This window comes from Xiphophorus maculatus, chromosome 20 (genome assembly GCF_002775205.1).
Source record: "Xiphophorus maculatus strain JP 163 A chromosome 20, X_maculatus-5.0-male, whole genome shotgun sequence".
In the NCBI taxonomy this organism is placed as follows: Eukaryota; Metazoa; Chordata; class Actinopteri; order Cyprinodontiformes; family Poeciliidae; genus Xiphophorus; species Xiphophorus maculatus.
This window is the reverse complement of record NC_036462.1, coordinates 16,183,858-16,201,491: the sequence shown is the minus strand read 5'-3', so window position 1 is coordinate 16,201,491 and position 17,634 is coordinate 16,183,858. Positions and strand designations below refer to the sequence as shown.

Genomic DNA, 17,634 nt, shown 5'->3' with positions numbered 1-17,634 from the left:
TTTAAAAAATATACAGAATTTACCAGATGTACAAATTAAACTGTTCAGTAGAGTTTAAGGTATTGAATAATGTAAAAAAGAAAAGAAAAGAAAAAAGGGACAGCTATGTTGGAGATTTGGCATGATCTGTCATCTGAGTAAAAGCAGTCATACTTAGAATCACATAGAGTGTCAAATTTGATCATTAAAATCATTTATAAAAGACTTGGACTTTTGAACAAACTAATTGATGATTTCTATGCATGAGGCACTGGCATAAAACAGAGTTTTATTGTTTAAACTACTCATATCCGTTTTATTTTTGGAATTATGCGACATCTGTTATGCACCAGGATTTGAATAGCAACACCAGAGAGAGAAAAAAGTGAAGCGGAAGTGAAGAAATTGCAATGTTTGAGTTTAGCTGAGCATTTACACTAAAGCTAAAATCAGATACTTGAACTTATTGAGATTAATCAAATCTGAATATTTTCCAGATAGTTAATTGTGAATAAATAAGTCGTTGCAAAGCAAAAATGAAAAACATTGTTTTCTCTTACACCCTCCTGCCCAGTAGGTGACGCTATTAAGAGGATTAGCTGGCAACCATTAATTCACAACGTAGAAGAAGCATCATCGTTTCCATTTTTGTTTTAGTTCTTTCAACGAGAAACTCGTTGAAAATATTTCTAATTAAAAACTAAGCCCTAAGAACAGCCAAGGTGGGTTTTCTAGATGAAATATTTTTAGCAATGTTTAAGTCTAATCCCTGTGGTAGAGACTGTTTAGGTTAAGATTAAACGCAGATTAAACGCTCAACTCTCTGTTGAGCGTTAGCTTGTCATGAGAGCTCAAAGCGTCACCGGATGACTTGTTTCTTTCTTTGAATTCACGTCAAAATCAGGTTTTTTGTGTTAAGTCGCATCCGTGTTAATTAGTGCAATTCCTCTGAATCCTAATGCAGTGCTGTAATTTCTGACTTTTCTGCTTGTGTTTTTACGGAGATGTAATGGGCCTTGTTGTGGAAGCTACAGTTAGCCGGCCACCATTATTAACAGTCACTCCCCCAGTCATTTCTGTCACTTAGCTGACGTTGTTGCAGCCATCTTCAAAGAATCTACGTCGTGCCATTAAATAACAGTGCTGCTAAAATAAAATAAGTTGCACTTATAAAGTCAGTTGTTTAAAGAGCAACCGGGTTTATGATTATTTATTGGGGGTGCTATTTTACTGGACACAGTGTTGCGCCCTCCTGTATAGCTCGAACGATCCTGATATTTATTTTTTTTCTAAATATAGAATAATTGTAAACATGTGGGATGGATCGGGACCTCGGGGAAGACCACCCTTCCGGTAAGGAAACATCTTTGGTACTTAATGACACATTTATAGCAACCTTATGTTATTAGTAAGAAATATGCACTTGCTCGGTTTGTACTGCATTTCTGTTTTGATGTAGTGTCTAGAAACAACAGTCAGTTGTAAGGTCCTGTTCTTACATTGCATTTTGTTTAAGTATAGCTGGCACTTTTTAACACGACTGTTCAAAACTAGGGCACCATGATAAGCAGGAAATGTTGATATTAATTGAATATTACAAGGACAAAAAAATGGTTGTCATGAATCCACTTTTCCTTCCTCTCAATGTTCTCATCTGTCCTTAGAATAATTCAGACTTGCTCTGTAATCATTTTACCATCTCGGGCTCTACTATTTGTATCAGATTGGAATAACAATCCAAAAGGCAATTGACGTTTTAATTGGATATACCGTAATGCACAAGTTTATGATGCTGTGTGGCTGATTTCTAATCTTGTTTTAGTAAAGTTTTGCCCTAATTAAACAGATATTAGTCTATTGTGATTTTGTTTTTAAAAACTATATTATAATTGGGTAAAAGAAGAGGATACATTTTTTAACTTGGTTTCCCAGCAGTGAGCACTCATTAGTTCATCGCAGAAGAGGCAGTGCTGTAAAACAGGATAATACTTTTTTAAAATCTACAATGATTTGAAATTTAATTTAATCTACATCAGTAATTAACATGGCTAGTGCAAGCAGCATGAGTAAAAACAGCAGGCTTCCTGTGTGTACTCCATGGAGAATGTGTATTCGTTCCAAAACATATAGTTGGCCAAAAGGCTGCCAACATTTCCAAATCCAGGATGTTCCATAAAGGAGACTAAAAGCTCAAAAGGATAAAAGCAGATTAACATTGATGTAGTAAGTTGAGCCTGTTTCTTATGTTCTCAAAGTATCACTCTCACTCCGTTTTTCATGAACAACAAATGTCATGGAAAATACTGTTTCCTTTCCAGTGGCCTCTGACTTCCCTTTAAACAAAGAGTGTTGCTTAGAGTGTTATCAATGGTAGAGGTTGCAAATGGTGCATTCACTGATTAGCACAGTTTTAGATTGTTTTATTTTAACAGCCATTCACCAGTCAGTGCTAATATGTAAGGCAAAACAGGGATTGTGGTCTAGTAGCCAGTATTACTTTGAAACAGTCAACAGGGTTGTGGAGGGGGTGTGCTGTCCAGCATTTTTACATGTGTCACTGGTGCAACAACCCAGAATCCAGTGGCTGAATTAGCTCCTCAATCTGCAGACAAGTCCTGTTAATGACCTAATTATTTAATTCAGGTGTCTTGAAGCAGAGACACATCTGAAAGTTGCAGGACACCAATCCTTGACACCTGTGTTTAAAGTGATCAATGCATTTAATACATTTTTTTTATTGTTCCCTTAGCGTGGACAAGCTGCATCTCATTAATTAAGTTACTGTTCACTGGGTTTCCACTCTGCATTCATTTTTAACTTGCTGTAGCCTCCCACCTGTAAAACCCAAACGTCTTACCAGTTGCTATCACCTGTTTCTATTCAACTTTGTTGCACACATCACCTGATCCCTGAATGAATGAACATCAACACTCAACACTTTGCTTTGTCTGGCAATGATGGAGCAATTGGTGTCAACAGCAGTGCAGTTGGCTTTCTCATTTACCTCCTTACTGCTCAACTTTTTGTCATGTTTTCTTCTGAATACTTTTGTGGATAGATCTTTATTTTATATTACCCAACAGCTGCTGCAGCTGTTCTTGATTTTGAGCATGCTGTTTCTAAAGTGCATTATTCTAAACTGAGACACATGCAGGTAATGACTGTGCTGCTCTGCTTTTGTAAGCGAGTTGTCCGAATAGTATCTCTGCACAGTTTGCTTTCAGACCGTAAAACACTCTTGATAATTTGCTTAGAATCAGTCTAATGTAGTTTGAGCCAATCTCTCCTCGTTTCAGCTCTAGTCCGATTGATATAGATGAATATAAGGTCTGAACAGGTCCTTGAGTTGATAACTAACTTTAATGTCTTAGACTAAGCTGAAATCTTTATTTTTTCCTGCTTTTGCTTGTTTTCTATAACTCTTCAAAGGTCTTTTATCCACCCCTGATTTCAACATAGATTGTTTACAAGGAGCCAGACTTTCTCCTTAAATTAGTTCCACAAGTTTCTGAATATTTGTTGAAATATATATAAATTTAAATATAAAAAATATACATTTTTATAAAATATAAATTTTTCTTCTATTTCCAACACACTCACTGTGTACTTCAGCATTTTCATCCCTGCACAGGCTGAACATCTTATTGCCATGCACAATGTGCATTCATGACTCTTGGAATGTATTAGCTAACAATTATGCATCCAAACATTTATTCTCAGAATATATTTACAATATATTGTGTCCTTTATCAAGGGTTGTGATCTGTCTTATTGTGTAAGAATGGACTTGCTGAAACAGGGATTTTTCTGATAATAGTCAGATGTATATTCAACAAGTATTTTTATTCTACCACTGTATGAAAATCCTTAACTACACCAAAAAATAAACTGATATGAATTAAGCACATATGTAAAAACACTGTTTGTTTACAGTGACAAAATACCAATGCTGAGATTTAAAATTGGATAACAAATTGGCAAATAAAGAAACCAAAACCAAAAAAATCAAGTTGACCCTAAGCAATTGTCTGTTTTGAATTAATCAACACACTAATAGAATTATTTACCTTTCAGTGGTGATCACCGTGGAGAGATGTTTTGGGGTCGAGATCGTCCAATGCCTGATTATAGAGATGGCATGAACATGGGCCATAGGGGCCCTAGACTGCTTGATTTTCCACCTATGGACCAGCGAAGGATGGATGGTTTTCCCATGAGAGGTCATGATATGGCTCCAGGTGATATGCGAGGAAGAGGTCCAAACAGAGATTTCTTCATGCCCAGGAATGATCAAGACTTCCATCCTAGGAGGCATGTTGAAATTTCCATTAGAGACCAAATTGTTGAAAACCCTGGTTTTCGTGGGCCAGGCAGGGATTTAGGAGGGAGGGGTATGCCTCCATGGGAACCAGACAACAGATTTTCAAACATGAGGGACAGAGAAATATTCCATAATGACATGAACCGCTTTGACAGGCCTGATATTGATGGAAGAAGAGGCTTTCCCATGGATCGAATGGAACGAGATGATGGATTTAGGGACATGCCTGACAGGCACCCAGGGGGTATTGGTGATGCTGATCGCTATGAGATGGACTTACCGCCACATGAAAGGAGACTCATGGATAAAGATGGAAGAGAAGGGCCACCATTCAACCCAAGAGGTAAATTTGAATCTGATATGGACTTCAGGAATCGGCCTGGACCAGCTGTCGACTTCAGAGATAGGGACCGTTCTCCTTTAAGATTTGGTCCAGGTGAGTTCCCTCCAGCTGAACGGGAAAGATTAGACATGGCCCCAGATGTTCTTGGTCGGAGGCCAGAGTTTAAGGGTCCAGGAGACACTGTTGGATGTAGAGATTACCCCGATGCAAGCGGTAGCCCCCTAATGGATTATCGAAGTGGCGAGGAGATGACTCTCGCAGAAGAATGGAAGAGCCGTCAAAAGGACAAGAATCCTTTTTTGGGGAAAGATTTGAAAGGTGGACCTGATACTAGTTTCCCTGTTGGTCTCGGCAGCAATGTGAATGTGAGGGACCCACCACCGTTTCACAAGCGGGACCACTTTCCTTCTATAGACCCCCCAATACCTGGCAAGAAGGGTCCACAGGATCATCTGATGCCAGAAACAAACCCTCTAACAAGTCGTTGCAGTAGAAACGATAAAGAATGGTCCAGAGAAAGGGATCCGAAGTATATCCAGAATAAAATGAGTCATGATGAAAGGGTCCCATACCTTGAAGAACAAAATAAACCTTCACGTGAGATTAAGGAGCCAAGTGATTCTTTTAGAAAGATTAAAGACGGCCCACCTGAACAAATACCTTTTAGGGAAAAATTAGGGGAGGAAGAGGATTACCAAAGTAACAGCACAATTCAAGCAAAAGATCAGGACTACAGGGACATAGATTACAGAACAGCATCAAGAAGGGTGTTTGATTACAAACACGAAGAACTTCCTCCCACAGAAAAATTTGTAAAGGACCCTAATCCAATTACACCTTCAAAATTCACAGATTCTGGTTCCCAGGTATGTGTTTTTTTTCTGACTATTTATTGTGAAGACATTGTTTTTGTAATTTTCATGTTCTGGTTTATATCCAATAACCATTCTCTGAAAGGATCGAGATTACAGGAATGCATCAGTGAAGGACAAAGTTTCGAATATTATATCCATAAGTGGTATTCCAAAGACTGACTCAGTGGATCAGGTAATTTTAAAAGAAGTACAACTTTCAGTTAACATTATAAATTTGGGCAATTGTAATTGCACAGGCTGAGTGCTGTTATCAACTAGGACTCTCCTTCTTTCAGATTCTTGGAGCCTTTGCAGTCCGTGATGGCGTACCGATGCAGGGGATAAAAATCCAAAATGTTGTGCCAGGTAAGAATTGAGGTTCTTCTCTTGTAATTTGTTTGGGGCAGTCGATCGCTAATATGTCCCTCGATATTTCGCTGAAACAAAATGTGAAACTTCGCCTTTTTTTTTTGTTCTTGTTTGCTTTTGTTGTTGGTGGTGTCTGTGAACTCGCTCAGTGAAAATACGTTTCGGGGGAATTCTGTTCTGCCAACCTTTGTTATCCGAGGATGACTCATTTGGGGATTAAGAGAGGGTTTCCTAACTGGCAACCTTTGGAGTGATATTAAGTGTTTCACAGAAGATCTGGGATAGAAGGATTGTCCATTATCGAAAAACATATCTTGCTGAACGAAAAATGAAAACTGTCTCGGTATCGCACGGTTCATGTTACGTATGTAAAACAGAAAAAGTGCTGTAGAGTAAAACTTCATTTATATTTGCACCACAAATGTCTACATCATTCCAAGTCTTTTATTAAAGGAGATGCCCTAAGTTCATATTTCCATCTTGATGTTTCCAAACGCCATTGAACTATCTTTGGTTCACGCCATGCAAACATTTACAGTCATTTGTTTGGGAATCTTGAACCCAATGACTTGTCTTGGTTATCTAAGCTGTAGTAAATGGCCTAGTAACCAGAAAAAATAAATCAAACAAAAGTTGTCTCAAAAAGGTATGTGTTTCAGTTAATCTGTGAAAATGCACTCTCAGTGATCTCGATGTTTTCACGAATGCTTATTTTTCTATTTCTGACCTTGACTAACAAAAACCCATCTGTATTTCAAATGCTGTCCCCAGGTTACAGCTACGATATGGCCTATGTGGAGTTTTTAAACCTCGAGGATGCAGTCCACTTCATGGAGTCCAACAAGGTGGCCCATCCTCGTCACTCTGAGACGGCTGTCTCTCCCATCTGGATTACAAGGGGTTGAGAGGGCACTCAGTAGCTGGGGTGTTGGGAAGGGGCTTTAATCCAAAATGTTGATCCTAAATATCTTGCTGTCATCATTATATATCCACAAAATCATGTTACTGAAGTTGTTATTCAGTAATTTCAGAAAAAACCTGGCTTGACAGAGCTAACTTCTCGTATTTAGCTGCACACTAGCTAACAAGCATTTCGTCATGAAACAGAAAATAGTCCCAATTCATTCCACCTGAGACTTCAACATTCATCTAGTGTTTTAAGTAATACTTACATTAATTTTTAATAATAGTTTTTCAGTTCTAGCACTATTTTTTAAAACCTAAATAACAAAAGTAAGAGGTATTTGCTGTGTAAAGTATTTGTTTGAGACGCAAACTCATCACTCACATGTTTTAAGCAGTGCTCAGAGGCAGCATTTTTCTTTTGAACATCAGTCCTTATAATGCTTCGTCGTGCCTTTATTGTAGGATAATGTTGGAAAATCCAGCCATCTTATTGAACAATACTTCATCTGCAAATATAGAGTGAACATTTCTAATTTTAGGATTTAATGGATGTTTAAACATTTTCTTTTTTCCTCAGTTTAGCCATATGGTGCAAGTTATCAGCATGACGGTAACAACCTAGCCTGGTAAAAACCCTTGTTCTGCGCTTTGGTTCGTACAGAGGGTCTGTACCCTTGGCTATTGAGAAACAATTTCTTCCTGGAGGCATGAACACTGTTGAAGTTTTAAATTTTACGCAATCGCTAAGGTTTGCCCGCGATGTATAAAATGTGCCAGTTCAACGCTCTGAATCTTACTGAAAATTGCCTGTGCTTTAAGCAAACATCCCCCACTGTTCAGAGGGAACAAGGCGGCTTTTAATCTTAATTCAATATTTGGAAGTGTGGCCAAGACGGACTGAACGGTTTCGTTTACATCCTCCGCTGCCATTGGTAAAGTCACAAGCAAGCTGCAATTCGAAGTCAGTGCAGAAAAAAAACTTCATTGTTTGCAACTTCGCCATCTGTTCACTGATTGGCCTGGTTGAAATTCAACCAGAGAAATCAAGCTCGACGGGAGAAAGACCAGAAATGGCACTGAAGGAAGATGAGAATTGTGCACAATTGTGTAAAACGGTAATGGGCGGGCTAGCAACAGCCCATTTCAGACATGTTCCTCTTTTTTATCTTTTTTTAAATTTTTTATTTGTGACTTTGTTTTGGCTCTATAGAGTGTTGAAAGTAATGCTAAATGTTCATCTGATAGAAACCCTGACAGATTGATGTTTGAAGCAGGAGATTGGGTTGTAAGCAATGAACTACTTGAATGCCGTTGTCATTTTACTGATTCTGCGATGTTGGTTTCATGTGTCCAAGTGCACTCTAATGTGAAACTGAGTTCCCTTTGTTTTGTGTGAATAATCCAAACTAAGAACTAAGGCAGATTCTGGGAACATTTTGTTTTCTTAAACAAGGTTGAATGGCAACCAACTAAGAGAAAGTTGTTCTATAATCTTTTTTAAGTAAATATCAGCAATTTATCATTTTTTTAGCAGCTCTATGTTTTGTTGCTTTAGTTGACTAGTTAGTAAGCTTGCGAAGAGTTTGTGAAAGCTAAGGCTTAAAATTCTTAAGTGGCATTTGAAGTCTTAAATCTTCTAAATTCATTGGCCAAGAAGTTCAATGCGTCCTCTGTTATGTTTAACTTTAGTTTGGTTTTAATTTTCCCCAGATTTTGTATGTAATTTTAGTTTTGCTGGTTATGTCAAACTCTTTGAGAACTCTTAAGTGGCTATGTTTGGTTTTCAGTTGACTGGGATGAATTTAAATAACTTTTTTCCGTAGCGGTTTTCATGTGGTTGACTGGTACGGTGCAGGTGTGCGCTTTTCTAAATGCAGATGCTCTGACTTTCCATCTTTTCTGAGCTTTTGGATTGTTTGAAACTGCGCTCAAGGTTTTTAGCATAGCGAGTCTGTTTTTGTCCTTGTTTAGATTGCTTCAGCACTTTGTCATTTTGTGTTTTTGTCCAATTTATCTTGATGCTCAGCAGATGAGCCAGAATTTCTGTCTTAAGATTCAAGCGTTTTGTACCTCTTATCTATAATAGATTTGATTGCCTTTTATTCTAATTATTCTTGTGATTATTGTTTTTTTATTATTTCTACGCAACTTCTGCGTGGCATTATTAAAGCCACTTGGTGGACTGACTTGTATTGATGGTTGCAGCTGGCTTCTATTTTCGGGTTTTTCACGTGGATTGAGTAGACCTTTAATTGCTTGAACTGAACTGTTCTTGGATCATATCTTCAATGCATGACCTAAACGTGTTCTGCATACCTTGTGATTATTTGTGTCTACGCAAAATTAAAGGTTGAGCTTGAGCAACTGGTGTTATTTGCCTCTAGGTGTAATCAGAAATTTGTAAGTTCAATGATGGGAATGCGATCGAGCTACAATTTCTCATATGACAACAGCACACAAATTCAGATCGCAAGAGGAACAACTCAACCGGAGGAATCTTGGTTTAATCTGAAAAAATGCATTCATCAGCAGAATCTGCTCCAGAAAGCTTCTTGAGAATGGAAGACATTGAATGAATTTGGATGGCCAGCATGAAGATTATGACCGTGTTCGCTCTGTGTTACTTGGTATATCACTTATTTCATACATGTGCTCGTGTTGGTGCTGCTGGGTAAGCTCTGCCCTCTTTGGTTCCAGTGGCTTCTATCTACTTGCTCTGAAAGCTGTTCTGTGTTCTTCCCAAACCAACTTGAATGGGATAAATCAAAATGTGACTCTTAGAAAGGAGTTGTGGTTGCGTCATTATCAGAGAACTATGGGACCACAGACGCAGCATCCTCACTATCATCAGTTAGCTATTTTTAAGTGTAAATTGTAACTTTTTTGGTAGTTCTTGAGGAAACTTTTAAGCTATAGATTTATTTTTGAGGCAGTAAGGTCAGATGGAAGGAGATGTTGATGAAGACATTGTTCGTTTTTTGGAGAATCTGCTGTGAGAGTGACTCTCGGGTGAAGTTGTGTTTGTATGTGCCATCCAAATGCAAACTTAGTTTTTGGTGTTAAAAACTATTTTCCAATGTGTTTTTTAAAGCTCCTTAATATCTAGTAACGATTAGAAATAATAAACTTAAAAGAAAATTGGAACCCCCTTTATGGACTATTTCACATCAAAGGTTTCCCCCAGAAAACTTGCTAAGCCCGGTGGTTGGGTGCTAGGGCAGTCATTCATCCAGCGGCCCACTGTGTTTTTGAGTTAAGAAATATTTAAAGTTGACAGGAAATTTGAAAATATCACTTGATAATTGTGTTATTGAAAGATTAATATCTGAACACTGACTATAAAATCTTAAAAATGCAAACATAAAAAAAAAACTTAAATAAGCAATGCTTAGCCTGGTGGGGGCACAAGTAAAGCCTGGTGGCCCGCCAGGCTTATGATGCACAGAGGGAAACCCTGACATCTGTCTCACTTTGTCCTGGCTACAATTGTTCTGGAGCATCTTTAGCCCAGCACTGTGTTAGCCATGCTCTGGATCTTCTTTTGGTTATGATGTTGATGATGTTAATATCAGCTGGTGCAGTCTAGCTTAATGTACCATTTTTTCCCCAAAAAGAAATAAGAAATGTCAATTTAAAGAAAGGTTATATTAAGATTTGTAGTCTTCTTATGTTATAAATTTCAGACTTTGAACTATAACTGTAAAACTCAGAAAGCTTATTATTAGATCAAGCAGACAGAGGACAGAGTTTGCCAATTTTCCCTTGATCTGCCCTGATCAGTGATAAGAAAGTCGAACACCAAAAAGTGTTTTTATTCTTTTCTGTAGGCAGTTGTGAACTGGCCAAAACTAAGAACTTGTTCCTATTGGCAAACATTTCAACCAATATGATGTTACTTAAAATCAAATACAGGTTAGGCATTTCTTCTACTATCAGTTGAGTTTAACCTGCTAGTTCTACCAAAAGGCTTTACAACACATCTTCTTTGATACTATCGTCCGTAGGAAAAAAAAAGTCGGATTCGTCAAATCTTTGATGTCGTCCCGAAAAAGCCAGATCATTGCATCTCGACTTGTTAACTTATGGTCCAAATAAAGTTGCATCTGCGTTAGGCTCTGCACATTTTTTGAGGCCTATCCAAGGATATTTCTTTCAACTTTAGAAATGGTGAGAAGCTTTTACTGTGGTCAGACATGGTATGAATCGCAAAACTGTTTGACCCATGGGTAGAGTAGGAGACGCGTAAATGATGAATAAAATCAACAAACGCCAGAGTCCGAAATGCTACCTTCTTTGAAGATACCCTACTCTGGAAGATAAATGGCTAGTGTGCGGCAAGGCGACGGTACCGGGCTCCACACCAATAACTGCTGAGCCGTTTTACTCTCTGCATTATACGGGACGGATAAAACCTCCCATAGTGCATGCTGGATGTCATCATAGCTGGGTCACTGATGTGGTGGACTTCTAACTGCATTGCCTGTTTGTTTTCCAGGGATCTATAAAGGTTGGCACTAGAACATCTGCTATGGAGTACGTCCAGCCAAATGAGTGTGAAAGAGTTCTTCTTGTGAGTATGATTACAAAATTATTAATTTTCGTCATTATGTAAGAAGGCAGTACTTGGCTGTTTGCCCATTGAGAAATATTTTAATATCTTTTTACCTTTTTGTCTTTGTCTATTTTTTCTAACAGGAACCAGATCACAGAGGACCTCCAACCCTGGACTCACATTTACCCCCATCAGACAAGCCTTTAGACAATCTGAGGACCAACCAAAACACCAAAGGTCCTGTAGAGGAGCTAACTCCGTTTCAGCGTAACACTGACCTGACCCCAGAGGCGTGGCAGCAGCAGGTCGACCAGCAGCACCAACAAGAACAACCTGAGCTTCCAGGAGAGTCGTCACATAACCGCAACCCTCTTCACATGTCAGACCACCTCAAGTCTGTATTCAAAGACAGCAAAAGTATGTTGACCTAAACTTGTTCCATATCTCTTTCTGTTTTTTGTTGTTTTTTTAAGGACTATTAACTCAAGGTTTTTTAATTTTGTTTGCTTTTTATAGCGATGATAATCAAGAATGTGAAACCCACCACCACAGTAGAGACCATCCTAAAAGCTTTGGATCCATTTGCGTATCTGGATGAGAGAAACGTTCGTTTAGTGAAGGGAAAGCCCCCTGGAACAAAGTGCTTCTGCTTTGTCGACATGGACTCCCACGAGCAAGTAAGGCGTTTGGTGGAGCTTATCACCAAACCCAGACCGCTGTGTATCGATGGAGTCAGAGTCCATGCTGAAATCGCAAGACCTCTCAAGAACCAGAAGTGAGTCTCCATGAGTGAAGTCTTCCCTTTTCACCCATCTTCTGTTGAAAATCTATTTCTTCTGCTTGATTCCTTTTATTAATTTTTGTTTTAATTTGATTGATTGTATTTAATCAATAATTTTTTTATTGAATTGACTTGGAATTTTTTTTTCTGCTTTAGTTTGAAACGAGATTATGATGCACCAAACCTTTCAATGGCTGGGCATCCATCTGAAGACACCATGACAGGAGTAAGTTTTATGTAGAGACAAGATCATATAAAACAGCTTTACTTTATAAGCTTTACTTTTCCAGCTGCTTTTAACTCTGTCAGTTTTACTGTGAACTGAGGCATAACCTGCGAGTGCTATAGAAAGTTAAATAAGAATATTTAAACAGTGGTCGAACAGATTAAAGTGCACAATAAGAGCAGATAAGCACATTAGCAGGGGCAGCATTCAGAGTTTTAAATACCTTGTTTTCATTTTTACCATATTAAGCAACAACTGAAACTTGTTCAGACTGTTTCAGCTTTGTGTGATATCTATATGTAACATTTGAATTTTGTTGGAAAAACTGACTAGCCAAATCTGACAGACTGGTGTTTTATTACAGCAGCCGTTCCCACCACCTCCACAGTACTTGCATCCTCTACTGCTTCCTATGGTTGGCGTTCCTGCAACAGATGTTGCAATGCAAGGTGACTATTCAGATACTTCTTGGGGTTTTTTGTAACGAAATTTTGTACTGAAATACCTAAACATGTTATTTTTACTACTAGGAGATTTAATGAATATCAACATGAATCCTGCTACTTCGTCAGACCCCAGCCTTAGTCTGGTAGGTTTCATACTATTAACAGATGGATTACAGTAAATGCGATTATCATTTAGTTTTATTTCAGTACTCCAATTCAAATATCCCAAATTTTGTACATAACATAATTAAAAATGACTTTTAATGCAGACATGTTACGTCACGGCCTCCATAACCATGGATGATAATCACAGTTGTTGAGCTTCCAGTGGGACGTTTCTATAGTCACTGATGATTTGGCAAGCCATGCTATCAACTGGTCTTAGTTTAATGTCTGTTATCTGGTCCAGTATTTATTAACAGGTGGATTTTATATTTTGGCAAGATTTTGCATGTGTCTCCACTGCAAACACCACCAATACTAACTCTAATGGCCATGGTGTCACGTTGGTTCTCTGGTGTTATGTAAAAATTGTAATTGTCTACGAAACTGAATCTTGCAGTCATTAGATGTACACCATGCACATCAAAATGAAAGAAATGTATTCAAGGTTCACTTTTTTATTATTCTACTGAAGTAAAAATCTAACGTGAGACTCTGCTTGGTTTTCTAAAATTTGAACACTGAACATTTTTTTATGCAGGGAATGGACTATAATAAAACTGCTACTGCAGCCCCAGCACTCCAAACTGGTGGACTTCATGTTCCCACAGATTCAGCTGAAATGCAGCCCCCACCAGAAGGATCACAGACTTACATTTATGGTGAGAAAGCATGGATTTAGAGAACTATTGGAAGTTGGTAATATTCATAAAAATATAAAACCCACTTTAGATTATAAATCAGCTATTAAATTCTGAAGACGTGTAAAATTTCAAACTTTCTCCAGGTTCTGAAACTCCAGACACGTCCAGTTACTTGTATGATTCAACATCAGGCTTCTACTACGATCCGGAGACGACACTGTACTACGATCCAAACTCAAGGGTGAGAATCCAGAACATAAATGTGCAGTTCTGTCTTTAGCGCCACTGAGGTCAAGAGCCAAACCAGCTTACATTGTCAGGAATATGCAGTACTTTAAATAAACCATGGAAAAGTGTGATTGATACATTTCTAATTGCTGCGAAGCTAATGAAGCTTCTAATTGAAAACATCCCATTGTTTACTCTGCAGTGAGGTTTTGCAATGTTGTCGTCTGTCTTTAGTGGCATCTAAAATCTTTTCTTGATGCAGTCGGTCCACCAGAGCTGAAAACAGAGAAAGCCAGATCTTGTTCATTGTGGGCATTACTCAGGTTTTCTCTTTCTTACAAAACATTCTCACAAAAACATTTTGCTTCATCAATGCTTGTCAAGAAATCAATTTTACATTTTTTATTAATAAGTTACCTTGTATACGTTCACAGCATGTGTTGTAATTAAAAATAAATATGTAAACCTGATTTTCCTTTCACAAATTCGCAGGTTTTGTGAATTTTAGATTTTGAAAAAAAATTTCTTTTTTTTTACGCATTGCTTTTTTGGGGGGATATTTTGCTAAATAATTCCCTAATTTTCTATATTTTCTGTTTAGTATTTCTACAACGCTCAAACCCAGGAGTACCTGTATTGGGATGGAACATCAAAAACCTACATCCCAGTTCCAGGAGGGAGTTCTGCGGGTTCCCACCCAGCTCCCACCATGACTGCAGAAGATCAAGCCATTCTCTCCAACCCGGCTGCAGATGCCCCATTAGAGATGAAGAAACCTTCAGCACCTCCCCAGGCTTCTGCTGCCCCTGTTGCTGGTTCTGCAGATGGCTCTGATGGATCCGTCCAATCTCTCTCTGTCGTTCCCGAGAGAAAGGAAGATGAGGACTCTCCGAGAAAAGACAAGGACGGCAAAGACGAGAAACCGAGAAGTCTCGCTGCTGTTAAGGTGGCGTTCCCTGTAATGTAATCACATATCATGGTGGATTTTGCGTAACAGATAGGTGAGGAATAACTCTTCTGTTGTTGCTGTTTGCAGATAATGAAAGATATGGAGCGCTGGGCAAAGATCCAGAATCGTCAGAAAGATACGGTGCGTTCTCCATCTCCTGTCCTGAAGTCTGGAGTTGACGATGAGAAGAGGCAGTCGAAGTCAGCGGATGCTGCTTTTGCTATTTTTGAGAGGAAGGTTGGCACCTGATCCTCATCTTTTCATAATTTTTGTTGTTCTACAGGTGTAGCTACAACTTTTGTTAATATTCTTTTGTTTCTGTAGATCACAGGTGCTGATGATCTTTTTAAAAAGCCTCTTGCTCCTGTCAAGAAAGATGAAAAATCTAAAGTAAGTCGTTCTCTCCTAAACATCTGCATCCTCATAAATTACATTATAGCTGAAATTTCAATTTAAGTAATTCAATTCAAAATTGAAACTCATACAGAATAATTAGCGTTACATATTTCAAGCAGTTAAGAAATGGTGTATTCCTCTGTGAGAAATTAATATACAGTACAACACGGCTTGTGACTATTGCTCCTTATTAAATTTTGGTTTGGTTTTAGCGTCCAATGGGCTCGTTGGGCCTGCTGGCATCAGACTACGGAGCTGGAAGCGATGAAGAGGTGGAAGAAGACAAGGAGGAGGCAATTAAAAGCACTCCAAAGAGCCAGCCGGAGGAGAAGGACAGACTTACAGACTGGAAGAAAATGGCATGTCTGCTGTGCAGGAGACAGTTCCCCAACAAAGACGCTCTAATCCGCCACCAGCAGCTCTCTGATCTCCATAAAGTACTAATTCATATTCTATACATAAAAAGTCGTGGCATCTAATCAGATCCTGTTTAGTTTCTAACACTCAGTCTGTTCCTTATACAGCAAAACATGGAGATTCACCTCAAGATCAAGAGGTCGAAAAAGGAGCTGGAAGCTTTGGAAAACCAGGAGAAGCAGGTCAGTATTTGTCAAGTAAGGGGTTTTTGCAACTGAAGCAGTCATGTAATTAGTTCATACTTTTTAAATGATAGTGAATGTTATTAAATGTGCTGTTTATTCTCCACAGCTAAGCACCAGAGAATCTTCCAGATCGCCAGAACAGAAAAGACGGAAACAGCATCACCAACAGCAGCAACAACATGGCAACTGGGCTGGAAGCTCAAGGTAGACTGAAGTTGAAATTGCTGAGTGTAATAAAAAAAAAAGGGAAATAAACTAGATAATTCATTATTTTTTAATTTTGTCTTGTATTTTTCATCTTCAGGGACACAAACAAAGCTAGTGAGAGGCCAGGTTTAGGCGCTGAACCTGTCCAAGTAAGTGTTTTGTCTTCTTTGTTTAATAAATCTTGTAGGAATCATCTAGTAAATTGTGTTTTTTTTTATTTTTCATTTTTCTAGCAGAAAAGAAAAACCCAGTCCCCATCCTGGGACCACAACACCTACAAGCAGGCAGTACGCAAAGCCATGTTTGCACGGTTTAAGGAACTTGAGTGATCTCTTCTGAATAAACATTCATTTTAAAATGTGAACTGCTTGATGACGACCTCATCTGCTTGAGAAGTTGTGTAGACTCTATGAGCATGTGTTTACTATGGGACATCATTTCTCAGTTTGTGATGTGAAACGCTGAGATAAATAAACAAAAGACTCAACAAAACTGATCTAAATGATTAAAAAGTTTTCCCCTGCAATGGATTTTGTACAGAAAAATACATGTTGATTTTTGTGGCATGTATATTTGAGAAGCCTGCTTTTTTATACTTTCACACTAGCCACAGATTAATTTTAAAGCTGATTTATTTTTTATTTGGTAAAATTGCTATATGTGCTCATGTAAAGTAAACTGTAAAGATCAGTGTCTCTTGGTGTACGTTTGTAAAGTTATTAGCTTACCACTAGGTGGCACAATATCATTCTTCCTTGTTTTGATCATTCATGGAATGCAGCGGTTCAGATTGTCCCAAAAAATGGATGTTTTCCTTTGAAGAAAAATACTTCTGAACCATGTGTTTTAATCAGGATTTTGTCTCCTGAACATTTTTTTCGGTAAATAAACTTGAATATCCCACCAGTGACGTTTTATTTGTTACATATAGTTTTACTGTTCAGCGATGGATGTTTTTATAACAATCAGCCTTCCTTCTGACATTTCATTAAAAAAAAATGAGTCCACATTCTTTAGAAGAACAGCTTTTGTTCTGTGTGTGTCTGTGGATTTGATTTCAGTGCTGGCAGTACATCTGAGCGTAATATGGACACAAAACTTCAGCTGTGATAGATGTTGGATTTTGCTGATATTCCTGCTTGTATAAATTAAATTTCAGATGACTAAAGCAATGTTTCTTTTCCAGTGAATTGCAACACAGGGAGCCTGTTACTGAAGACAAGGCAGCAAAACTACATTTTCAGGCTTTACAAAAACCTACAGTAATTTTATATGGATTTTTTTGTTGTTGGAAAACTAACTCACTTCTTTGTGGTTCTGCTTAGTTATGAAATGATGTCAAAAATATACATTTGTATCACAAAAACTGCTGAACCAAAAGATAAGAGTTTGCACAGTTTCAAAACTAAATCAATCTGGATCTGCACTGGGATAAATGACACAACTTTTCTTCTCTTTTATTGATTTTTACATTCTGCTTGCTTCAAATATCCAAATGCAAGTGAAAACTTTCAGATTGGAATTTTGCCATAGAGTTGTGGAATAATCTTTTTTTTCCCTGAATTTAAGAATCTTCTCAAAACATTTAATTGCTGAAGCCTTTTGCCTATCCTGAGAGACTGTCTTAATGAGTCTTTTTTATCTTTTGTGTTTAACTTGTCTATTTATT

The 17,634-nt window shown here is 38.0% G+C and overlaps 1 protein-coding gene across 3 annotated transcripts; it reads left to right on the top strand.

The window, feature by feature from the left end:
- Nucleotides 1-592: 592 nt before the first annotated feature.
- LOC102221289 (RNA-binding protein 6-like) lies at nt 593-16,871 on the top strand. 3 transcript variants are annotated; one of them, XM_023324682.1, is made up of 22 exons: nt 593-701; nt 1,279-1,332; nt 4,054-5,509; nt 5,601-5,690; nt 5,794-5,863; nt 6,638-6,711; nt 11,268-11,342; nt 11,468-11,741; nt 11,841-12,099; nt 12,262-12,331; nt 12,699-12,780; nt 12,862-12,920; nt 13,481-13,601; nt 13,727-13,824; nt 14,413-14,757; nt 14,848-14,997; nt 15,085-15,150; nt 15,369-15,593; nt 15,681-15,755; nt 15,865-15,962; nt 16,063-16,114; nt 16,199-16,871. In XM_023324682.1, exons 2-22 carry the CDS (start codon nt 1,292-1,294, stop codon nt 16,292-16,294), a joined length of 3,876 nt encoding a protein of 1,291 aa, XP_023180450.1. In that variant the 5' UTR covers nt 593-701; nt 1,279-1,291; the 3' UTR covers nt 16,295-16,871. The 3 variants fall into 3 exon arrangements, with proteins under 3 accessions (XP_023180450.1, XP_023180451.1, XP_023180449.1); XM_023324683.1 differs by having other exon boundaries at nt 12,696-12,780; nt 16,202-16,871; XM_023324681.1 differs by having other exon boundaries at nt 12,696-12,780.
- Nucleotides 16,872-17,634: the final 763 nt, after the last annotated feature.